A 24,533-nucleotide genomic window follows, 5' to 3' on the forward strand; every position below is an offset into this window, starting at 1 on the left:
TAAACTGTTTTTTTTCTTTTGCATCAATGCGTGCAGAGATAGAGGCAGGGGTCGAATCTTATTGCGATGACCAGTCATCAGGGCTCCCCGGCCCCTGGATCAGCGAAGAAACAACTTATCCTTAACGCATTCGTGGAAAGCTGTGAGTACTTTATCTCAGCAAAGTTTGAAGGGCCATAGATTGACTTTTATTAGGTAGTGGCCATCAATCTCCAGGGTTGTGGACTCATCCACGTGACGAGTCTTCGAACTTCAATCAAATCGAGCACTGGGTGAATCTTGCTACTAAGCTCGAGGCGGCCAAATTTCATGGGATTTTTATTGCCGATGTTCTGGGTAAGTATGATCACTACGATAACACACTGCTAACCCATGTGCAGGTGGTTATGATGTCTTCAATGGAAGTCTAGATGCCGCAATCCGGTCGGGAGCGCAATGGCCAGTCAACGAACCCCTAGCAGTTGTTTCCGCAATGGCTGCTGCGACCAAAAGCATCGGTTTCGGCGTCACAGTCTCTACGACGTATGAACAACCATATCATCTCGCCCGGAGGCTTTCAACTTTGGATCATCTTTCAAATGGACGGTAGGAAGATCATGAGGCTACATCACCAAGAGCTTGATAATATTGATAATAATGTCGTTGCAGATTAGGTTGGAATGTATGTTGAGGGTGACCCAGAGCGGAACATATACACTAGAGCTCACCAGTCGTCTCTAGATCGTCACCGGGTACCTCGACTCGGCAGCAAGGAACCTGGGCCACACTGAACAGCCTCGGGTATCTATGACAATCTCCCACAATACCAGGCCATTACTAACCACCACCAGCACGACAAGCGATACGAAGTGGCCGAAGAGTACATGCAAGTCATGTATAAGCTGTTCGAATCCTCATGGCGAGATGATGCTGTCGTGAAAGATGTTGAAAAGCGCATCTACACTTTGCCAGATCGAGTTAGAGAAATCAATCACACAGGGAAATACTTCAATGTCCCAGGCCCGCACATCTGCCAACCCAGTCCGCAACGAACACCATTGCTGCTGCAAGCCGGAACGTCCAGATCAGGCAAGGAATTCGCCGCCCAACATGCTGAGGGTGTTTTTGTCGCAGGACATAGCCCTTCAGTAGTTGCCAAAAGTATTGCCGAAACACGGGAGCTGGCCAGCACCAAATTTGGCCGCAACCCCCAGAGCATCAAGTTCTTGTCCTTGATATGTCCAGTATTGGGGAGGACTCAGGAGGAAGCGGAAGCAAAGTACAACGAGTATCGCAGCTATGCATCTGTCGAAGGAGCATTGGCACTATTGTGTGGTTGGACGGGGATTGACTTTGGGAAGTATGGAGATGAAGAAGAATTGCGACAGGTAGAGAGTAATGCGGTCCGGTAACATGTCATCTCCTCCTGCGTTGACTAATTTCATCGAAACATGACTAAATGAATGAAGGTCTGCCGTCGAGGGTTTCGCCCACTTGGCTCCCGGTGTACCAAAATGGACAAAATGGACAGTGGCAGAGCTCATTACTATTGGAGGTCTCGGCGCAACCCCCGTTGGTACTCCAGAGCACGTTGCCGACGTTATGGAACAGTGGGTGGCAGAAGCTGATGTGGACGGATTCAACTTGGTAAGGCGACGACGACGACGATGACCCAATCTCGAGTCCCTAGGCAACTGACATCTATGCAGGCATATGCGATTTTCCCGTCTTCCTTCGAGGATATTATCGAACTCTTGCTGCCAGAATTGAGGAAGAGAGGGCTGTTCTGGTCCGATTATACAGTTCCAGGCGGAACATATCGTGAGAATCTATATTCCGTCTTGGGTCAACGAGGGCCCCCCGATGAACATGTCGCATCTTCGTATCGGTGGAAAGCGGGAGTTTCAAAAGAAGACCATATTATTCCCGGAAGTCAGGGTGAGTAGACAAAGGTCCTGAAATATAATTACATGGTCAAACAGGAGAGATGACCCACAAACACCGTATTGCATCAAAGTCTCACAAATGACTTATCGCCATAACGATCTTCTCCTCGCCGGCTGCGCTTCTGTCTCAACCACTCTTCCAATCGAGCTTCGTCTCCTTCCGGGGAGAAGCAGCGACAGGGATTCTCTGCTGAAAACACTAGTGCCACCGAATGAAAATAGACTCGAATTGTCCGATATCTCGCGATCAAGTCCAGCATACGGACCGACATGAGATTTGTAGTCATGCCAGGCCAGTTGGATCAATGGTCTTGTTTGCTTGCCAACAGCAATGTCTTTTGGAACCTTGGATGCTACTTCGAGCAACTCTGCTCTTCTTGTGGGCTCCACTTGAAGCATTTTGGAGATGATGTCTCGCATATATGATGGGACAGCAAAGCGATCTGGATAGGTGACGACTGGGACTTTGAGAGCCTGCTGGGATGCAGCAGACATTTTCCTTTTGGGAGCTGGTGTATCTCTACTATCGTCGAAAGCAGGATGCGCTAGAGACGATAATCGATCGATTGAACCTGTGCACATGAAATAAAGCGCCACTCCACAGCTCCAAATTGTGGCCTTCCGAGCGTTATACTTGAGATTGGCAAAAACCTCTGGCGCGGTGTAAACATCGCTTCCATGTCGTTCGCTCACTGCGGCATACAAGTCGCCAGACTTTTCTAGATCATATGGGTGCACATAGCTAAAGTCGTTTATGCTCAGACGCCCCGATTGGCTCACCGAAAGGGTGTGGTTCGTGATGCGCAAATGAGCAAATCCCTCGTTGAATATGACAGCCATTCCCGCAAACAATTGGGTGACTAAAGACTTGATCTCGTCGTCTGATAGAGGATGGTGAGCTCGCACGTATTCATCCAGCGATACATCATCACGGAACTCCATGACCAGCCACAAATGTGATTGAGATTCTCGCCACTCGATCAGACGCGGAATGCTGGTATCAGAGATGGCTTCCAGAGCAGCGATTTGTCTCCTGGCCGCCTCAAGGCTCACAGTGTCATTCTTTGGCACCCGCCTGAGAAGAACCTGCTTGATTTAGAGTGTTTAGGGCTTTATTTCGAGGAAGACGAACCTTTGCCTGGTCCCAGACATTGGTCGCCACTTGACCAACACCCTCAAGATTGGGGTCGGAGGTTTCTTCTAGTACATAATGACGGAGCAATTCTTCCTCTTCAATCCGGTCGTCCATATGGGCAGATTCTAAAAATAAGGACACAGATGGCTCTACTATTGAAAATCAGACATAGCGCACCTTTATTTGTAGTCATAGCCTGTCAAGGGAAGATGTACACGAAGGAGCTCACTCTGAGCACACGAGAGCACTCAGCCGACCCGTACCGCTTTTAAGCTTAAACATCACGCACCCCTCAATTGCTTCCCCAGAGTATGACATAATAGATCTCTGTTGTCGCGCTAGACAGGGGTTCTTTTCTTTGGGTATAGAATAGTCTTTTGCATTCATTTCCTCTCCGCGCTTATGGTCTAGTTATGCGAAGACCTGCAGACGACCTGAAATGCATCCTCCTTGCCTATCCTCCTTAAGTTGTGGAGACTTCGATACCCATGACCGCACAAGATTGGAGCTATACTTGCAGATAGTCTGATAAGCTTACGGTTGGATGGTCATCCCAGATAGTCTAGGCATATCCAACACAGTCCCGCCATAGTCTTCCCTCCAGCAATGCGCAATGATAAAGTCATTGAGTCAGCGTACTCTCCTGATGACAAGAACGACTATGACTCGTCTCAGTCTCAAAGCGCCATAATCACCCTCACACGATTCGACATGGCGAGGCGCGTAGCGGTGATATAGGGAGCACTTGGCTCAAAGCCATGAGGCAGACTGGGATAGACATGTAACTCGATGGGAATACCCGCAAGAGCATGTCTGGCCGCATAAGCGATATTTTCGTCTCGAAAGATGTCGAGATCAGGGACATCGCAGTACAAAGGAGGAAGACCAGCGACTGTCTCGACGCGAGCGGGTGCAGCATAAGGAGACACGCCTGGTTTAGCGGCATTTTCCTTTCCGATATATGCAGCCCAACCCGTCAAATTGTCGTCTGGTTGCCAACTGGCAAGACCTTGCAAGTGTTCAAACCTCGATTGGTTACGATCGTCCAACATGGCGTAGATGATGATCTGTTTGGCAAGTGGAGGTGACAGGTTTCGATCTCTGGCAATAATCGCCGTGGCTGCCGCTAGTCCACCTCCGGCGCTGTCGCCCATGATGGCCAGACGAGCTGGGTCGATGCCGAATTGGCCAGCGTTCCGATTCAGCCATTCTAATGCGGCATAGCAGTCCTCTACTGGTGTGGGGAACACATGTTCCGGGGGGAATCGGTATTCAACAGCGAAGAACTGGACTCCGGAGGTGGAGACGTAGGTTTGGATGACCTTGCTGTAGAGTGGCACGCTGAGACAGAAAAATCCACCGCCGTGGGTATAGAGGACGGCAGAGGCTGAAGGAGGAGTTCCTCTCTTGACGAAGTGGTGTACTGCGATCTCAACGCCCTCGTGGCCTGGGATCTTTATTATCGTTTCTTCCACATCTGTAACTGTTGGGTATTTGGACATGTATGCTGCCCACATGGTGTTGATTCCTGTCCGTCGAGGTGCCACTTCATAGGCTGGCGCTTTGGGAGCCGCTCTCATGGCTGCAAGTGTTGGGCCGAGAGCGGCCGCATATTCAGGATCCAATTTATGCACCATGTTGGGTTCTCAGGATCTAACGAGGTATAGAGCGAGAGCAAAAGCAAGACAAGAAATGGTGGGCAAATCTTTGGTATGTTGCACAAGCTTCTTTGATCATGTAATCTATCGTCAATTGTAGCACAAGACCATGAATGACAGGGGTTCACAGTTCACATTCAACACTGAAGTAGTCGTCTTTTTGTTCGGTACACCTCGGTTATTATGGGTGCCCGAATGGTGTTGAAAAGGTGGAGAAGCAAAGGTCAGCCGTTCCGTCGTTCCGTGGATTTCAGCATCAGCTTTCTGTCAAGTATAGGCTGGATTAATCAGGCTGTATAGACACTTCTATTCGGTCAGGGAGGTGACTACAGCTAATAATAATTCTTCTGGGCAAACTAGATAATTCAAGACCCAAGTCAAACAATGACTCATATTACATCGACTCCAAACTCCATGCACAGCTTTTCAAAATGTCCTTCTACTTGGAGGAGCAAGTGTTTCATAGCTCAGGGACTAGCTATCAGGTAGGCGCCATTTGAGGTGTTTTGACGGTGGTGTGGCAGCCTCTACCGTCACCAGTGGCGGTGCAACATACGCGTTGTTGGGATCTGGCTGTAGTATGGAATCAATCGACGTGTTGCCGAGGTCGAGCTCCTCAGTCGGAGTCGAAGGAGTCTCGGTGCCTGGAAGTTCAGGTGGACTAGTCGAAGGCCGTTCGATAAGGCTAGGATCGAACTGAGGATCGCCTAACTGGTCATTTCCCAGGCCTCTTCCGTTATCACCATCGTCATCTTCACTTGTCTCTCCCAAGCTAACGGGCGTTGGTGGTGAATACAAGTCAGCTGGACTTTGGGCATCCGTGGTTGAATCCTCCGAGGCCACCCGTCGATGACCCTTCAGTATACCATGACGCTCAGTACTTCGTGCGGAGTTGTTCCTGGTCACCGCAGGACTATGATTGGGGGTTCCCGTAATGGGTGTATTCGACCACTTTGCGCTTGGAGACCTAGCGAGTACGCTTTGCACTAGAGGCAACTCCAAATAGCTGTTGAGATTTCCCTTGGAGAAGATGATCAAACCAAGACATGTCAAGATCAACATCATCTGTAAGAATGCCATTCGTTTCTGGAAAATGAGCTCATCAGCGAGAACCCCAAGACGTGCGTTGATGGCCCCGTTCTCTTGCTGATAGCGTTCACGCTGCATCTCGAGCTCAATCACCGTGGATTGCCAGAGTTGGTCGTACTGCTGGCGGAATTCGCGTAGCTCATTCAACACGGTGGCATTGAGTTGGTCTAAAAATGAGGTGGTCTTGGCCAACTGTCGTTGCTCAACCTTTCGAAAGGCGTCTCGAAGTGCTCGGGATTGTTCTTCGATGTATTGAAGAGACAGTGACGAGTTTGATTCGAGCATTTGCAGCCTTTTTTGCACAGACTTGAAGAAAGATTCTTGCATTGTTGGAGCTGCTGGTGCCGGCTGTGTTGATGATCCTGAAACTTTGGTGGAATTGACGCTGGAACTCGTGGAGGTGGATTTGATTGATGACGAATTGTTTGACTGGATGCTTGTGGCATTGGAGCCTATATCAACTGGATGCTCAGTCTTGGTCCCCGTGGAGGGTGATTGAGTCGCAGAAGACGAGGTGGAGTTGATGCTAGTGGAATTCGCGGAGGCTGCAGCTGTAAAACTGGTGGCATTGCTGGCCATCTGGTCGAGATTGACCGAGTGCTCTGCTGTGTATGACATATTTCTTTCGCTGGTGCAGTCGTTTGTGGACGATGTCCGATTTTCGGCATTCGTGACTTGGGAGGAGTTACGCTGAGAATTAGAAGTGTCCGGACTGGTGGTCTCGGAAAGTGACGAGGTCGTCGCTTCTGTGACCTGAGATGATGTTGAATCCAGTTCGGTGGTTGTGGCATTCTCCTGCTTCATATCACTCATTTGGTCCTTGACGGGCAGGTTTACAGACGAATCTGAACTGGTAGACGTGGACTCGACCGAAGTTGCCGAAGTTGCCGAGATTGCCGATGAAACATCTGAAACATCTGAAGAGTGGGGGACTTCAGATTCCAACTCATAGTCTGTCTGGAGCGACTCGAGATCGTGGTTATACTCTTCAAGCATAGTAGTGCCGTGAATCCTAACTAGACTGACGGGACAATAGTACTCGTTGCCATAATGGGTGAGAAACTCGATACGAACGTATCGAGCCCAAATCACAGGGTTCTCAACCAAGAATGCTTGGACCTCACGGGTATTGCGAGCCTCGAAAGTGCCTATGGATTTCCACTTGTCAGCCTTGACAGGATATTTGTCGGAGACAGTGACTCTGAAAGTGCGGAAGATGGAACTGAAGAACTCAAAATTTGCGACGACGATAGTGTCGATGGCGATGTGGTTGCAGAGTTCGAGAATGACATATTTGTTTTGGGCGGAGCATTCGTTCAACATATAGGCATCCTTATTCTTGCCCAGAATTGCTAGGGCACTCTTTGCTTCGGGGTTGTACTTGATCACATCGGCCCCGCAGTCGAACGAAGCATAATTGGAGCGTTCTTTGCAGGTCTTGCCCGCATCCTTACTGCGTAAACCTGCTCTTGGCCCACGGTCGGGCTCGAGAACCGTTGGAGAATCTGATGCAGGTTGTGGGGGACGAGGCTTTGGCTGGTTGATGGTGTCTAGTCCATCGGACACGAAGCCAGAGAAATCTAGATCGATCTCGGCATCGTCACCGAGGGAATCTAGCGAGCCCTGATCAATGGAGGAACGTTTCCGGGGCTCAGACGGTTCAGCGGCTGGACGATGGCCTATCTGATCTGACTGGCCTGATTTCTTCAAATTTTCTCTCTTCCAATCCTCAAATGAAAGAAATTTACCCTCCTCCAAGGGGGACACATCTTCTCCTTCTGGACTGGGAACTTGTGTGCTGGCAGCAGTAGACTGGGTGGTCGTGGTCGTGGTCGTGGTAGACAGGGATGAAGTTGCAGGTGTGGGTGATTCTACTGTTGTCTCGTTTGTAGGAGGCGTGGAGGTCGATAATGGAGGACCCGAAGTGGCAGAGCCTGTTGTCGTTGGCCCACCAGTTTCAGGCGAAGTATTGACCTTTCTCGTCGACGTCAGACATTGTTGCGGGAGGCTGTGAGTGATATAGTTGATCGTCCGATATGGGCAGGTGGGAGCAGGGCTGGAGGTTGACGAGACGGTCGAAGTGAGGGCATATCGAGGGAGGACAAGGAGGACGAGTGCTAGCACGGTGAGATCGGGGAATCGCATGGCCACCGTGAAGAGCCGAGTGAGATTTGAGAAGGCATGGATGGGTGGCCTCTCGAGGAATTGGGGATCACTGATTCCTCCCCACTGCCTTGATGAAGGCTATACTCGTTTTGCCGTGTCTGAAAGCCCTCAAGGGAGTCGTTTGCACAAAATGGTGAATCAAGGGAGGGATGTCGTTGATGTTGTTCAGCAGCCGCTCCGAGGGAGGAGCGGACTGCCAAGACATGATACATTGACACGTGACTGCCGTCCAATCGAACCCCGCAGTTCAGTCTTCAGCCTGTTGAGCCTCAGCCTTGCGATGACTGTCTTAGTCATCAAATATTACATCAGCTGAAGGGCCCCACATCAGATCTCATACATGAGTTGAGCGATATAATTCCAATCAGCTCGATTGCAAAAGAACCGCGCACACACGTATCACGGACACGGAGTTATCATCTTCAGAGCCGTCTTGTACAACCGAAAACCGGACCAAGATTCCAACATAAGAAAAGTGCGGCTCAGAAACCCGAATGTGTCAACTCACATGCTTGCTTGGCTAGGCACTCGACTCTTCATAGGCTAGGTTAACTGTTGGCATATCGTCAAACATCCCGCTCCCAATCATTATTCCCTCCCCCAAGCCCTCGCTCTACAAGTAAGCGCTGGCGCATTCACCCGATACCAGTCTGAGAATCGTCGCTGGTCTGGTCGCTGGTCGCTGGTCGCTTAATACAGTCAGGTTGGAAACCTGTGGCAAGGGATTCCCACTGGTGATAAACACCCCATCTTTCTGATCTCCCGTGATCTTTGCCACAATCCCCACACCATAAGAACCCAAGCTTACCAAAGCTCGGCCTTAACTCTCTCGCCTTACCCAACTGATAGGCTTGGTCGAAATCCCCGGTCATCAGTCCACACGTTTCACCATCATCATCTATTTTTCACGGGCCGGGGCCCACCATCCACCCCCCCTCCAGACAACAATCAATACGTTGAAATCGGTTTCGGGGTCCCTGAATCGTGCCTGAAGGGATCCCCGCCCAAAGAATCTCTCACATGGCCGAACCGAGGGATATCACCACAGAAATAGCTTCGTCTTCGGTCAGTGTGAGGGGTCGAGGTCGACAAGTTTCCGACCCTCTGAATCGCGTGACTCCAACTCATTCAGTCGCACGGGTAGGGGTATCACAACCACAACAACCAAAGACTCTAAAGAACCTGGTTCGAAGAAGCCACACCAAGTCCAGACGAGGCTGTTTCCCCTGCAAAACGCGAAAGATCAAATGTGGAGAAGAACGTCCGTCCTGTTCGAACTGTATCCCTCGAGGTTCAACATGTGTCTATCCAGCAGAAGCACGCGACGACCTCCATGGACCAAGCGACTTCAGCAATCGAGTCTTCATCCCCTTTATTCCCAACATGCAGAAATCTCCAGCACGCGCGGGCCCAACGTTAAGCAGCCTGGAAATGCATTCATTCAACCACTTCCTCACCTCCATGAAACACCCTTTACCAGTCGGCAACCATTCAGTATGGGTACACGAAATCCCCCAACTCTCCGACCAACACGGGTTCTTGAAACACGCCATCATCGCCCTCGGCGCATCCGATCTCGCTCGATCAAAACTCCCCACACCACCGGACTATGACATTCTCAAACATCGAGGCCGAGCACTCGCCGGAATGAACAAAACACTGAACAACGTCTCCACATGGACAACCTACGGCTACGCCGACGCCCTCCTCGCAACCTGCTACGCCTTGATCTATCAATCAGCCACCATCCCCGACGGCATGAACGATTACTACACATTAGTCCAAGGCTGTGCTCTCATCACCAGTAAAATCATGCAATCGAATCTCAAAACCGTTCTCGCGGTGTCTCCCGAACATCTCCATTCCAAAGTCCTCTCTGGAGTCGAATACATTTCTGCGCATTTAACCGACATGTCCGTCCCTCGCTTCGCATTACGGTCATTAGAAGGTCTCCAGGCCGATATGACGCCCGATTCGACGGAATATCCCTTCTGGCGCGCTCTTTGCGACACGTTATCGCGATTCGTCGAGGATCCGGTATTGGGATACGCGCATTCAATTCTCGCTTATAGTCGCTGGTACGTTCTTGCCGTGGGTTTGTTAGATGGGCTATCGGATCCAGATAACGACACGGCCGTGGCGCTAGCAGCAATCTTCATGGCAAACATGGTCTATCTCAAGGCTCTACTCCCTTATCAAACCTGGCCGAATAGCACAATGCCACTTCCGTTGTCTACTCTGCGGCAAATGGCGGAATGGATCGATGTTATCCATGAATCTATTGGGGCCAAGCAACGTCAACATCTCGCTTGGCCGTTATATGTGGCTAAACTCGTCTCTGCTCTTCCGGTTGATCCAGCAGATCAAATTGCTCCTGCTCCTGCTTCATCCTCCTCATCCTCATCTTCTTCCTCTTCTCACGATACCAAGTCTCCGAAACGTCGAGTCTTGCAGAATCTTCAGTCTAGGTAAGTCTGCTCCTTTTCCCCCTTCGAAGCGCTGTCTGACTAGGATTTACAGCGCACATATGTTCCTTGGAGCATGTCTCATGGCCGGCTCTGTCGTCACATCGTGGTTTGAGGATTTTGTCACGGCAAATCATCCTCCCCCTAACAAAAGTCCTCCTATCCGCCAGCTGTCGACATGATGACACCGTCTTTCATCTCGTGCATGCCTGGCACGAAATCACATTTCTAAACCACACCGACATATATCATCACCAACGAGATGGAATCACTCCGACGAGGACGAGGACAAACGAGGCACATGTATCGGTCTATGATTTCATCAAGATGAACATGAGAAGTGTGCCCAAATTTACTCAAAAATTTACTACATCTCACCCAGAGACCTTTTCTTTGGTCTGAGATACCCGGCTTACAACTTGGCCTTGAACTTGGCCGCACCAAGCTCGTTTCGTTCGACACCCAGAGTCCTGAAGAGCTGAGCGCTACGTTCTTGCTGCTTCGCGATTCGAGCAATGATATCATCCTTCCTCGTCTTATTCTCTCTCTTGCCCAATTGCTGAAGATGGGCCTCATCTGGACCATCAGCAATTCTCAGGGTACGGAGATGAGCCCACATGCTGGCCAGAGGGGTATCTTGACAAACACCCATTGCACCGTGGACTTGGATGGCTCGGTCGATGACTTCCAAAGCCACCTGGGGAGTCTTGACTTTGGCCTGGGCGATCTCCTTGAGAGCGAACTTGGCATCCTTTTGATCGGTCTTGATGGCGGCGTTGAGGACGATGAGTCGGGCGGCATCGATTTCAATTCGAGCTTTAGCCACCCATTCGAGCAAGACACCGTGTTCTCGGAGGGGTTTGCCAAAGGGGACTTTGCGCTCGTCGTTCAATCGGTTGATCATCCACTCCAATGCTCGTTCACTGGCTCCGATGGCTCTCATGGCGTGGTGGATGCGGCCAGGGCCCAATCTTCCCTGCATGATCTCGTTGCCTCGTCCTTCACCGAGAATCATGGCATCCAGGGGAACCTTGACGTTATCAAAAGTAATATGGCCGTGGCCGTGAGGAGCGTCATCGTAACCATACACGCTCAACATGCGGTGGACGATGAGACCCTTGACATCAGCAGGAACCAACAACATGCTCTGTCTCTTGTATGGGTCTGGGTTGTTGGGGTCGGTCTTTCCCATGACGATGAAGATCTTGCATCGATCGTCACCAGCACCGGATGACCACCATTTGCTTCCGTTCAGGAGGTAGTGGTCTCCCTTGCGTTCAATTCGGAGTTGGATGTTGGAGCCGTCACTGCTGGCAATGTCGGGCTCGGTCATGAGGAAACCAGATCGGATTTCTCCATTCATCAATGGCTTGAGCCATTTCTCTTTCTGTGCGGCATTGCCATATCGCGCAATAACTTCCATGTTTCCTGTGTCCGGGGCGGCGCAATTGCATGCCTATTAGTTGAACCAGACAAAAGCTGTTAGCGTCGTCTGCGGCAGTAATAACAATATAACAACATGATAACATGATTGTTTCAAATCCAAGTATGATATATATCTTGACATACCTCGCTAGCAATTGTGCTCTTGCCCAACTGTTCTGCCATCAAACCGTATTCCACGTTTGTGAATTGAGGGCCATCTTTGAAATGGTTCTTGGGCAAGAACATGTTCCAGATGCCCTGGCTGCGAGCCTTGCGCTTGAGCTCATCCATGATGCTGGGGTGGCCCTTCCATCTTGCTTCACCGGTGCCGATTTGGGCAGCGTAGACGGCTTCTGCGGGGATGGCTTCTTCTTCGACGAATTTCTCGACCTGGAAGGAGACAAAGGTTAGCTAGGTATAACGAAAGAGGGGCATCTAACAGATAGCTAGAGTGGCGCTGACCTTATCCAGGAGCTGTTTAGCCCTCTCCGAGACAAAGGGCACGACGATGGGAGGGATTTCTTGTGACGCAGGCATTTTGGTAGAAGCACTGGATATTAAATGAGGGCTGGTGTATTTTGATTTCGAATCCTACTGCTCGTGAGGAGTCTCTCTAGGAGGATATAGGCAGAGAGAGATGGTAACGTAGACGAGTCAAGAAAGAGAGGAGAGGAGAGAAGGTCAGGGTCAAGGAGAGTAATATTGATTGCCTTGGTAAGAAAAGGGCCGAGGATGCGCTGCCGCTTGCGTACCCGACACCGACACTGACACTATTACTGTAACTAAAAAGTTACCGTGGGGGAATCTGAGATGGTGGGTGCTCTCAGTCACCGGCTATTCGTAGCAATGAGAATTGTTTGGGTCTTTGACTCCGCGGTTGGAGATCTGGGGAAGGGAATCCAGATGAAGAGGAGGAGAGGGGGAGAATTGCTTGTACCGAGGTCTCGGCCAACTTACCAAAGGGGAATAGGTAGGGTTGAGTTGATGAGAGCTAGATGTGGACGAGTACAATATTACCTTTATTAGGGTGTGTGAGTGTTTCTGTATATCATATCAAATACGACCTAGGCTCTGTTGGTAGAGATGGTGTTGATGTTTACATGGTGGCCAGTCTGAGGAGAATAGGAAACTGTTATAAACCGACCATATAAAGGGTACCTAGGAAGGTAGGTAGGGACTAGGTATTCATGGGACATTCGTGTGTCCTTGGATACCTATATTTACAGGTATACTTGGGCGGTGAGTCACTGCCTAAAGCTCCCATTTGGGTGCCCGAGGGACCCCTCTCGCACCTATAAGAATATATTCAGGCTGCCCGAGGCATCAAGCGGGGCATTTACGGGCGATCTCTACAGAATTCCCCCGCCTGCTGCCACCACATAGGTATTCACTGCGATACACTGATAAACACTAACACCATCACAAACTACAGACACAGAGATCAGATCACTTTCCTTACTCAGAATCCAACGTTTGAGGGGCGATACTATAATTCTCTGTTGTCGCTACCTCTTGTGCCATGTCCGGCACCAAAACATGTCTCAATCTAGATACTAGCTAACTAGAATGGTCCCCTTACTCAGTCGAAACTGAACAAGTGAACTCAGCCCAAACATCTTCATGTTGTAAGTTGTCGGGAAGAGAAGGAGACTTTTTTTGTTCGCGAATTGATCAAATTCCGCCCCCGGACCAACGATCGTGTGTGTCTTTTTTTCCATTGATGTTGCTTCCTCGCTTCTTCAATCAAAACATTGCGTGATCCAGGCCCCGATCCGTGCCAAATCCTATCATGCTGTTGCTGCACTCTTGTCGAATTCTCATCCCGTCAATGCTCCAAGCAAAACCCATCTCGCACCTTGCACCCACTGCAAAATCCCAAGCACCGACCGGTTTCGGTCCACAAATATACTGGTACACTCCATGACACCTCTTCAGAATACAAAGTCATCAGTGTCAAAGGTCCCAATCAATGACAAGCAGCGAGGGTGAACGTGGTCTGTATGTCCTTGCTCCCACATCCCCCCCTCAGAAACAGCAAATCCCCCGTTCAATTCTCCCAATCACACAATATTTTTCAAAAAGCTCGCAACAACTGATGCTCAGAGAATTACAAATGGAAGTTGTGCCAGCCTCCCACCCACTCGTTGGAATCATCTTCATCCGTTGATGAGTCCACAATGGTCTTGTTTTGTCGCCAGTCCTGGTTCAAATAAGCTGGTCGTGCTTTGCTCCGGCTCTCGCGGCGGTGCCACACTTGATGGTCCAAACCTGCTGCAGTAACCTGAGTGGGCCTCTTGCGTGAACCCGTGGTGAACGATCGTTTCTTGGTGTAGGTGCTTGATCGCTCTGGTTCCGTCTGAGGGTTTCGCCTCTTGTTGCCCAGAGCTGCCCACTTATCCACGGGAACTTCATGAGGTGACTGTCGAGGGCTTCTGAAACGCCAGCCCGATGTGTCATTCTCGTTGAATCCATGTGTACTTGGCTTGAGGGGCACCAGCGGACGAGGAGTCCGGCTGCGGCGTGCATTGCTGGACGAGCGACTCTTGGATTCGGTCAGGACACCAGGTGGGACAGGCAATGGTCGACGGCTTTCATGGCTCCAGCTTCGAGAGTTGCGGGATTGACGTTGCTCCACTTCAGCTTCACGTTCTGATTCTTCCTCGTCTTCTTCAAACATGTCGCTCCAGCTCTTGGCCACGGACTCCTGTTTGGCAAACACCGATGACATGGTGGGAATGGGCCGACCAGGGCGATTGGGCAGGGACTTCGGAATCGGAACGGGGTCGTGCGCCAGAGAGAACTTGTTAGAGCGAGGGATAGCCAGAGACTTGAGAGAACCGTAAGCCGAGTCAAAGGTCGACGCAGCTGAAGGGGTATTCTTGTGAGCGGAGAACCACGAGTCAGCCAGCTGGGAGGTCTTTTCAGATTCAAACAGGTCCTCGTCCAGCATGTCTGGGATACTAGCCAGTTGTCGTTGAGACTTGGAAGCGGAATGTAAGGCCTTGGCCCACGGGAAGGATTCTCCATCCAAGTGAGGGCTCTGGATAGAGGGAGTTCGCAAGGGTTCTCGGTTGGCACTGGCTCGGACAATGTCCCGTTCTTCAGCACAGAAATCATCGAGAGCTTCGTCATCGGTGGTGAATGAAACTGCACGCATGATGGCTTGCTTCATGGCAGCCAAGTCTCTCTTTGCGGGGTCTAGGGCCAGAGCATATGAAAGGATCTCAAAGGCGTCTTGAGACAAGCTGGGGAAGATGTCGAAGAGAGATTGGCGGTCTCGGCGATAGTCTGCAAACAAGACATCCGACTCTGTCGGAGTGACAAAGGGATTGCGAGCGAACAAAACGTTCAAAAGACAGATACCAATGGACCAGATGTCAGCCTGTGCTGGAGAGTAACCATTTGCAGAAGGGTCGTATTGCTCGGGTGCCATATAACGATCACTTCCAACACACGCCTCGTATGACCAAAGACTTCTGGTGGAGAGACCGAAGTCTCCTAGCTTCATGGAGCCGTCGTGGGTCAAGAAGATGTTCTCTGGTTTGATGTCACGGTGGTAAAGTCCATGAGCATGCATGTACTGGACAGCGCTGACAAGCTGAAGCATGAAACGTCGAACGTGGTCGGTTTGAAGTGGACCTCGGCCTAGGCGGATAGCCTCGTACAGGTCGCCCTGAGAGCAGTATTCCAAGACCAGGTAGGTATGGGATGGAGTCTCAAAGTGATGGATCAGATTGACAAGGTGGTCATGATGCTTGAGAATGGCATGGCAGGCAAGCTCCTCAGCACCCTCGTCAAGGGTGGCGCCTGCAGCCTGCTCGGAAACCGGAGGTTTGGTCAAACACTTGATGGCAACCTCTTGGTTGGTCTGGGTATCTTGTGCGAGGAAGACCATACCAAAAGAGCCATGGTTGAGAGGGGCAATGGTTCTGAATCTGCCGTCGAGCAGTTCATCCTTGCGGAAGCCATCCTTCATGCACTGTGTGGCCATGGTAAATTGATGCTTCAGACGAGTTTGCAATAAGGCGATGTGTGGGGAACAATGCACACTTCTCGACGGAACTCCTTTGTACAAGGCTATTGACAGATTAGAGTTGGCTGTACCGATTGAGAGTGGGCAAGCTCAGAGCGCGCAGAAAGGGTGTCGAGTTGTGGTTCCAAGACACCAAACATAAATCCACCAAAGTTCAAATGTTGCAACACCGAGATCATGTGAGGGGTGAGCGGATCGAGGGAAAATAGCGTATAACTCCTAGTAGTCGTGGGTGATCAGAGGCTCATAGAGTTGAGGGGTCGTAAAAGTAAACAAAGGAAACGGTCTTGACGATGACGCAGAGCCTGGTGGCCCGTTGTGCAGTCGAACAAGCAGGCGGAAAGAACGTGAGTTATAATGTCATGGCGAGAGATGGACTGGTACCGGCAGAGCCCAAGAAGTTGAGATGTGAAGGAGGTAGGTTGGGAGATTAGGTAGATGGATAGAGGTAAGGAGAGGATCAAGTAATGGCCGGGAGGCCGGAAGAGAGTGGACAATGAACCGAGCGGGTGCAGGAACCGTCAAACAGGCTCCAGGCACAAAGGCAGATGCCAGATGACTGACGGTCCCAAGTCGAAGAGAGTATGAGTCGACGACTTGTGATTGTAAGAGAGAGCGTCAGTTGACCAGTAGCAGGTACTTGTTTGTTGTGGTCAGCTTTTTGGTTATGGTTCTTTGTCTGATGGTCGTGGCCAGGTCCAGTGAGGCACCAATGACAACTCAAGGAGGAGGACTCGGCAAGCTGACGAACAATGAGCTCTCCCGGTTGGCCTCGGAGGGGTCTGAATCGTACGAACGACGATCAAGGAAGGCTATGAGGCGAGAGAGGTGAGATTTGAGGTGGGAGGTAGTACAGCTTTGGTATACTGGTCTGTTCTTCGCTCAGGTTGGGTATTAGGTGTGGAATTGGGTAGAGAGCGAGCGGTGGGGTAACGGCTGCTCGGTGACAGCTGGAGGAATGTGCAGGTGAGATGGTCGTCGAGAGATCAAGGTGAGGAGGTCGAAGGAAGGAACACGGCCAGGTGGTATATGACAGTAGAGAATGGAAGGACACTCTTGAGGGTTGATTATCACATTGCAGAGTGGTGTGTTAAATGGGAACGGAGAAGGGAGAGGCACAGAGGTCAACGGAGGGCATGGAAGAATGAGATGGCGTGAGGTTAAGAGTCAGAGAGGGCAGAGAGGGAAAGAGAAGAGAGTGGACGGTTCTGTGGAGGCGGGTGCTGAGGCGGGTGCTGAGTCTGCAGGTGTGTATTCGTAGGCTGTTAGGCGGGTGGTCCAGCGGTCTTGGATGTGCCTGGCAGCTACGAGTACAGGATCAACGCTTCCGAGTCCAAGGTATGCACGGGGCCCTGCGGCCGAGCTTGTCGTTGGTTGTTGGCAGCAACTCTCAATGTGCACCTGCAGCGGCCCAGTTGATGGCCGATGGGCCCAGTTGGCGGTGTCTGTTGGGACTTGGTTGTAGTGGATCGGGAGCACTGCCGAGTGGGTTTGGGAGGATTGGGAGGTGTGCGAGGTGTGCGAGGTGTGCTGCGAGCCTACGATAGAGTGTGGCGGTCGAGCTTGCCATTGGTGTTGCTACTCTTGGAAACTCTGGGGCCATCGTCCCTCGAGAGCCAAGGGCAAAGCAACGAGGATGGTGGCAGCTCCAGGCTAAAGGTGGCCACATCAGGATTGCTGCTGCAGCCAACACGGCGCCTAGACTCTGTCCCTTTGTCGCTCTCTTCCTCACCGTGGGGATGGCGTGGATGGTCAGGTTGAGTCGAATGACGCCCGGAGAAATCGATGGAACCGTCTGACAGAGGCAGGATCCAATGACAATGGGAATGTGGAGATGACGGGAGTCGACTATTGTTGTTCCTGCACCAGTTACTGCCCGTCTCGCCGTGTTGAAGCACTAATGAGCAAGCCATTGAGAGCCTGGCCAGGGTCCAGGTTTCTGGGGGGTTTCGTCAGACTAGACCGCTTTGCGACTAGAACAAAGGCACGAGCACTGAGTCGCAATTTCCTCCTAGCGCGTGATGGCGTGTTCGCAGTATTCAGTGACTTAATCTACGCCGTGAGCTGGGTTCCCTGCCTGGAGTGTCTGGCACGCCGGGGCTGACACGTTGTCTCGGACAGTGATTGAGACTGACGAACGTTTACAGATAGTCCACTGTCGATGATTCTGCAGGTGGAACGATTTGTCCACCAATATGACCAGACAGGCAGTGAGCAGCTGGGAAAGTAAGAACCCCTGATTGATGACAGAATGGCCAGTACTGTATTGCTGAAGAAGCAATTGTTGCACTAATCAAGTAGAAATCGCTCAACCCATCGCATTGGAAGGACCTTCTCGGGTAGGCGGCGGTGGTGGCCAATAGTGACGCCACAGAAATCACGAGCCTCGTGTGCGTGACATGGTCGAATTCAGCATCAGTGCCGTAGTGCGCCGATAACTACAGAACTACCACTGACGAGGATGATGAGGACACGTCAAACTTAGCACGATAATGCTATGGAGGGGCACTACTCCGTAGGGATTGATTGCGAGCGATGAAGCATTGGTTTCACGAGTCGAGGTCCAGTGCTCAAGGTTTAGATGATTGATCGAATCAGGGCCATGGATGTGATATTTCCGGCCTGATTGCTGATTGCCATACTCATGCGGAGTCGTAACATTGATTATCCGTGTGTGCTCGTGTGCTCGTGTACTCGTGTACTCTCTTACGTGTCGTGACACTCAGACAGCCATGCATCTGTCCGGACGGAGACAACACGCAATATGATAAGGGGTCTTAGCTCCTCGAAAGGGTTTGGAACAATTTCACGAGCTTGACAGATTGATGAACGCTATCAGTTACAAACCACAGGACTACTTAGTGACCACGGTATAAATATACGTTGCTGACCCATTGTTGTTGGTGACGGACGAGCGACGTGACGACTTACGACGGACGACGGGAGATCACCCCATGTATCATGTATGGATAGGGAGCTCTACCCCGCACAATTCGGAACCAGCCGTTGATGTTAGAGCAAGGGGGGTTTCCTATGTTTGTTCAAGGGGAACAATAATCATGATACTTTTGAGGAGAAAACAAGAGTCATGATTATTGCGACATGATTGTTATTGTTGATACTGTCTCACTATCCCGCCAGATGAAGCGAGCACGTGAGTCTACAGATACCGAAGCAAGATTGTAGGAAGGAGCAGCTGGAGATAGGAACAATGAGGAATGAATGTCATGTGACTTGACTTCAGAGATAAGGAGAACAAACCTCCTACTCCGTAGTAGCCCCTCCAGAAGATCTGCACCCAAGCTCCGAGTGACAGTGGCATCAGTTATCTGACTTCTTGACGTACCCTGTGCCAGTGCTTCTGCTCAGACCATGTTGTTGATGCATCAGTTCTCGCCCGGATCACCACAAGTGGGGTGAGATCGACACAGTCAACGCGGCACCATGCAAAGAGAGGGGGATGGCCAAAGGATACTTTGACAGACCACGTTGCCGACCAACAACAGACAGGATGATGTGTCGAAGGAGACGTATAGGATTAGATACTTCAGCAGGAGTCAGGACGGGAGTTCATCTCGGGTACATGCAGTCTTGGATCGTTTCGACATTGGGGCGTTTCGAATGATGGATGAATGGAGACTTGGTGGGTTGATCTGGACGGATTAATTGATATTCCGATGTAGGTAGGGGTCGTGCACTCGTGCCACTTCCATCAGGTTTCATCCCTGTTGATGTCTTGAGCGCTCTGATCACCCTTTTGTGTAGGGCCGAGGGGCCTACTGTTGGCCTTGTTATCGCCCTGCCTATCATTCCATCATCCCTTGTCGACTCTGTAGAATTGTGTTGTGTTGTATTTTGTTTGGTCCAAATGGTTGAAACAACAACATTGCCAGTGCTGAAACTTACTCGCATTCAGTTCAGATTCAGATTCAAACTTTGGAGCCATTCATGTCCATACACTCATACCGACCACCATACTACTTTAGTAAGAACGTAGTTCCCCAACATCATCCCATCATCTATCTCGATCCAACCCTTCCCAAAAAGTCGGTGAAGTGAATCAAACAGAAAACTCAAAGCAATTTCACTTGGCTCTTTCAGACACCCAGACCTGTGACTTTGAGAATCTCAATAAAGCTCCACGATTGGACTATTGTATGGACCGAGGAGACTACTGCACGGTTTCTGCACTTCTGCATCTATCCTGCATAAGCGTGGCAGCAAATTCGCAAGTCAGCAGGTCCCCCATCGCCAACCTCTCTTGAACTCGATAGTTTGTTTGAATTCTGGGATTTTGAAATATTTCTTGTCCGATGTCCGATCCTCGAACAGATGATTGTCCTATGATAGGGAATCTAGGAACTCGAGTTCAATCGTAGTGTTGTTGTTGTAGAGAGAGGCTATCAGAGGCTGGTTACGGTGATCTCTTGGCGTTAGGTGATTGATCGCCCCCAACTCTGCCAGAAAGGTAACGGGAGAGCGACCGTCTTCTTTCTATTACTACAACAAATCAAACTGAATCGTTGACATGTCATCTGACAGTCCAGAGTACGTAGTACGTAGTACACATGTAGTCTCCCTTACTCCTGCGCATTCCTTCAGTTATCCAAAACATGTTCCATATATAACATCTTCAACAGCAATTGTTATTGTCTTGATAGAAAGATTCAAAAGTACTTTGGGTGTAGGCATACATGCAGACCTGCACCCACTCTGTGGAGTTTGGGCGTCCTCGTATGCGTCCTTTACATATTCGTATGCGTAGGTACCTAGCTAAAGTGTCGGCAACGGCCCGAAGCTCGCTCCATGGGAATGCGCCGAGGGCCACCTTGAGCTGGGGCCCTGGGGGCGCTGGGCGCTGGGGCTTCCCTACTGTAGAATGCATACGAGAAGACCCAGTATCTCCAGAACCCGTTCGCATATGCACACTGCGTAGATACATGGTACATCCAACAGTTGAGAAAAGTGTCTACGGTACTAAAGTCTGTCGATGGGGTATCTACACAGTAGCAGTGGAAATTTGATAATTGATAGGTGTGCAATCCATCCGGAAAAACGAGCGCCTCCGAGGCGGTCAATAAAATGATATCGCGACTAAAAAAATACCATCCACCAACCAAACTACCAATATCAACATCAACATCAACAAAGATACTGGCAACCGTAAAATTCCGTCGCATGCCGCAAGTTGCATGCAGCATCGTCTAAGTCCAGTGGTTTCTCTTACCTATAGATTGAATCCACTACAACCCCGAGAACCAACATCGCAAGAACACTGGTTACAGTAGTACACCTGGTAGAGGCGCATCGCTTAATCCGTTGGTCGCATCCGTTGGTCGCATCCACAAAAAATATTTTTTTCGTTTACTCAAGTCTCAAAACTACTTTCCTATGGATTCTATCCACCAAACCTGTTACTACTCTAGTAATTACTACTGTACATAGATGCATGATGCATTGTCTCCATTCCGACCCCCCGAGATCTCTGCTGTATACTCGTAGATCTTACACCCACGTCGACCCAAAGCGGCGGTGTCCTTACCGCCATTGTCCTAGACTTGAACCGAGGTCCACTATCATGCAGACAGGGCCGACTCGGCATCAATTATTTTCTCTGTCCCTTCGCTTCAAAGAATCTTTGTTGTCTATTTTCCAAGTAGGGATGGAACTGTCCAATGAAGATCCATCTCTCTGTCACACCGTTGTCGGCGTTCGGCGTGTGTGCAAGCGAGCGCATGCGTTTTGGTCGCTGAGTGAAGAGTAGCGAGTGGCGATAGAAATTTTTATTTTCTGGTCGTTGGAAATCTGTGTTTACAGTACCTGTTGATGTCGAGGGTATTCATGTTGGGGATCAAACGGGTATCGACCGCTCTCCCCGTGTCTAACATCAGTTTTTCTTCCAGGATCCTCTGTGATTTCTCCTTTCATGTCGATTCCTCTTACCTCCATGTCGCGCGCATCGTCCAAAGACTAGACACTGTTCGTCGTCGCCTCAGTGACTCATGTGAGAATATTGAATGACTCGACCGGGCTTGATGCCGAGAACGTCTCATGGAGTAATCTGTCCACCAGGACCTGTCGCAAGCGCAAACAGCAGAAATTGCGACAACGACGCGCTCGTCCCCATTGACCGCTTTGACGCTGATCTCCTGCCGCTGCCGCTGTCCTCATCACGAACAGGTTTCTTTTCTGCGGGTTTTGCGAGTGATCGCAAGAATCGTTTGCCAGCAACTGGCAACTCGGGCTGAAAGAGATGGACAGGGAAGTACATGGCAACCATAACTTGTGTTGCGACGTTGTTGCTGGCCAGTTGGTCTGACACCTCAAAGCGCTCCACCAAGGGCTTCCACAAGCCAAAGTGATGCCCTGACTTTAAACCCAACTCTTCTTTCAATCTTTGACAGGTCATCCTGTGTGACCACCGATGCATTCTCTTGTAAATTCTCCGTCTCCTTCCTGAGCCTTGCTTTGAGATCTTCATCGCCAGTCACGATCAAAGCTCCCGCCTCAAGATCGAGGCTGTAGCTTCGCTTTGTGTAATTACTACTTCCCACGAGAGACACACTCGGGCCCGACTCTGCGACCATAGATCCATTGGGTGCTGCGATCGAGGGTAGAGTCAACCACAGACCTTTGGCGTGGTACGTCATCCCATCGGGCTCTCCGACTGTGCCTTTGCGCCATTCTTTCAATTGAATCACGTCCTCCTTGCCATTTTGGGCAACTTCGCGAAGGAATCGTCGTGAAAGAAGTGTATATGCAGCGGGTAACATTCCGCTGACGCCCTTGCTCCCGTAAAAGCCATTCGCCCAGGGTGAAGCCGTGATGACAGTGCACGGCTTTTCAGGCGGACCTGACTCTATCCCCTGTTTTTGTGTATTTCTGTCCGGTGCAGCCGCGATCAATAAGTCGCGAATGACCGGATCAATATTGAAGTATCCCGCCGTGAATGTCCACGACGAATCATGCAACCGTGCATCTTCAGCAACACTTCCCAACAGTTTGATCAAGACCGGTTTCTCGGTCGAGTTGTGACGGATGCCATATCCATCGTCTTGGAAAACAACTTTCTTCGGCTGGCCAAGAAGGATATCAAATTGTGCCAACGGGTAAACAAAAGTCTTGTCTTCGGTGAACGGGACCGGCAATATCTTCTGTCTGGCTTTTGGCTGTATCAGAGGTTTCAGAGTCTGCTTCGCGTACTGCTTGAATTTCTTCGTGTGCCAGAGAGGGTCAGGAAACCCGCGTTCATGAGGGCTGAGAAGTTCCCATCCCCCAGGAGTCTGATCAGAAGGCATGAGTTGATATGACAAATCACAAACGGCGTCATGGATCGCGCAATAAAAATCGGTCAATTCCTTGGAAGAAAAGACGTGATACCGATCGAGTCGATTGGTAAAATAGTCGTCAGAGAGGTTCGCGCTGGGAGTTGGTTAATGAATGTTTCAAGGGTGGCGGACAGGTTCATGACATACCCAGACAGCAAGATCTCATCGTCAAAGCCATAAAGCTTCATGTGCTGCAGTCCCCATCCTTCATTGATGCGCTTCGGCATGAATCTCTTCTTCCAGCCATTCAAATTCGGGGTATGGAACATGGAGATCTTGACCCTGTCTCCAAACTGCGAGATCAACGGCGCCAGAAGTGTAGCGCATGATGGATTCGGATCTTCTCTGGTGCCTCTCAATGCATCCGTCAAGATGGACAGTTCGAGCTTGGGATTATTCTCAAGTGCTTCTTTTAATGTAGCCACCAGCTCATGCTCCGTCTTTCCAATGTACAACGTCGAAAGGAAGATCCGGCGCTTTGCACCTCTGATTTTAGCCTGAAGAATGTCCTTAGCGTGCTGTCCGAGTGATTGCTGAGCTCTCAGCCTGCAGATATGGTACCTTTAAAGTCTCGTAAAAGACGACCGGGCTATCGAGGATCTCGATCTGCGAAGGGTCTACTTCGAAACGTGGGGCTATGTGGTCAAACTCGGAGGTCACACCGGCAAGCGGATGTGTAGCAGGAGAAAGTGCTCCATCCTGCGGTCGAGGAGCAGAGGATGTGAATCTGCGTCGAGCCAAAGCATGCGGTGCGCGGAGAGATGATGCTCGTCGGGCGGTGCAGCTGCCGTGTCGAAGAAGTAGACGCCCGCCAGCCCCACAGCTCCGTGCAAACATGTCGATACCTGAATCTACCGACTGCTCCCGGGAGTGTATAGCTCGTCTTCTGCCATGTCGGTCACCAATTGTAAAACATGGTGAATGGTTTAAATCAACTTGTCACCACCATGGAATGGCCTTTGGTTCTTGACTGCGGCTCCAACAAAAAAAGAGATTCCCCAATAATTGGAAATGGAAAGTATGCCGAAGCCGAAACCCCAAGATTCAGCCTTGTCTCTCCGCAAGGCTGAGTGAGCCTCATCTACGATCTGTCTGTTTCCACCGCCATCTCGCCCGTCGCTCTCCTCAGGATCATGGAAATCGTTCCGGCGCATATCGAGGAGCTCCACCCTTTGTCACATGGTGTTCCGCCGGATGCAGGTTGTCACGACAATCTCGATCGATGCAATTGTGGCGAAAGAACCAAGTTTCCGGCGGGAAGAACAAGCAACTCCACTGGCATTGATGTGGATCTGACAATCATATGCTT

At 50.5% G+C, this 24,533-nt stretch overlaps 6 protein-coding genes across 6 annotated transcripts; 2 read left to right on the forward strand and 4 right to left on the reverse strand.

Moving 5' to 3' along the window:
* Nucleotides 1-66: 66 nt before the first annotated feature.
* PV10_05926 (uncharacterized protein) lies at nucleotides 67-1,925 on the forward strand (the record flags this gene model as incomplete). Its single annotated transcript, XM_016370663.1, has 8 exons — nucleotides 67-142; nucleotides 196-336; nucleotides 381-585; nucleotides 649-661; nucleotides 721-780; nucleotides 831-1,387; nucleotides 1,449-1,626; nucleotides 1,689-1,925. The coding sequence occupies 8 exons, from the start codon at nucleotides 67-69 to the stop codon at nucleotides 1,923-1,925; spliced, it is 1,467 nt and encodes a 488-aa protein (XP_016222956.1).
* Nucleotides 1,926-4,824: 2,899 nt separating this feature from the next.
* On the reverse strand, nucleotides 4,825-8,125 carry PV10_05927 (uncharacterized protein). Its single transcript, XM_016370664.1, has one exon. It carries the CDS (start codon nucleotides 7,950-7,952, stop codon nucleotides 5,193-5,195), a length of 2,760 nt encoding a protein of 919 aa, XP_016222957.1. The 5' UTR covers nucleotides 7,953-8,125; the 3' UTR covers nucleotides 4,825-5,192.
* Nucleotides 8,126-8,356: 231 nt separating this feature from the next.
* On the forward strand, nucleotides 8,357-12,831 carry PV10_05928 (uncharacterized protein). The gene is made up of 2 exons (XM_016370665.1): nucleotides 8,357-10,441; nucleotides 10,494-12,831. Exons 1-2 carry the CDS (start codon nucleotides 8,994-8,996, stop codon nucleotides 10,618-10,620), a joined length of 1,575 nt encoding a protein of 524 aa, XP_016222958.1. The 5' UTR covers nucleotides 8,357-8,993; the 3' UTR covers nucleotides 10,621-12,831.
* On the reverse strand, nucleotides 10,728-12,744 carry PV10_05929 (uncharacterized protein). The gene is made up of 3 exons (XM_016370666.1): nucleotides 12,326-12,744; nucleotides 12,008-12,253; nucleotides 10,728-11,894 (listed from the first exon to the last, which is right to left on the reverse strand). Exons 1-3 carry the CDS (start codon nucleotides 12,398-12,400, stop codon nucleotides 10,851-10,853), a joined length of 1,365 nt encoding a protein of 454 aa, XP_016222959.1. The 5' UTR covers nucleotides 12,401-12,744; the 3' UTR covers nucleotides 10,728-10,850.
* Nucleotides 12,832-13,335: 504 nt separating the features above from the next.
* On the reverse strand, nucleotides 13,336-17,269 carry PV10_05930 (uncharacterized protein). Its single transcript, XM_016370667.1, has one exon. It carries the CDS (start codon nucleotides 15,852-15,854, stop codon nucleotides 13,971-13,973), a length of 1,884 nt encoding a protein of 627 aa, XP_016222960.1. The 5' UTR covers nucleotides 15,855-17,269; the 3' UTR covers nucleotides 13,336-13,970.
* Nucleotides 17,270-21,327: 4,058 nt separating this feature from the next.
* Nucleotides 21,328-24,061, reverse strand: PV10_05931 (uncharacterized protein; the record flags this gene model as incomplete). The annotated part of the gene is made up of 3 exons (XM_016370668.1): nucleotides 21,328-23,318; nucleotides 23,372-23,721; nucleotides 23,786-24,061. The coding sequence occupies 3 exons, from the start codon at nucleotides 24,059-24,061 to the stop codon at nucleotides 22,220-22,222; spliced, it is 1,725 nt and encodes a 574-aa protein (XP_016222961.1). The 3' UTR covers nucleotides 21,328-22,219.
* Nucleotides 24,062-24,533: the final 472 nt, after the last annotated feature.

The sequence above is a fragment of the Exophiala mesophila genome, assembly GCF_000836275.1.
Source record: "Exophiala mesophila strain CBS 40295 unplaced genomic scaffold supercont1.4, whole genome shotgun sequence".
NCBI lineage: Eukaryota > Fungi > Ascomycota > Eurotiomycetes > Chaetothyriales > Herpotrichiellaceae > Exophiala > Exophiala mesophila.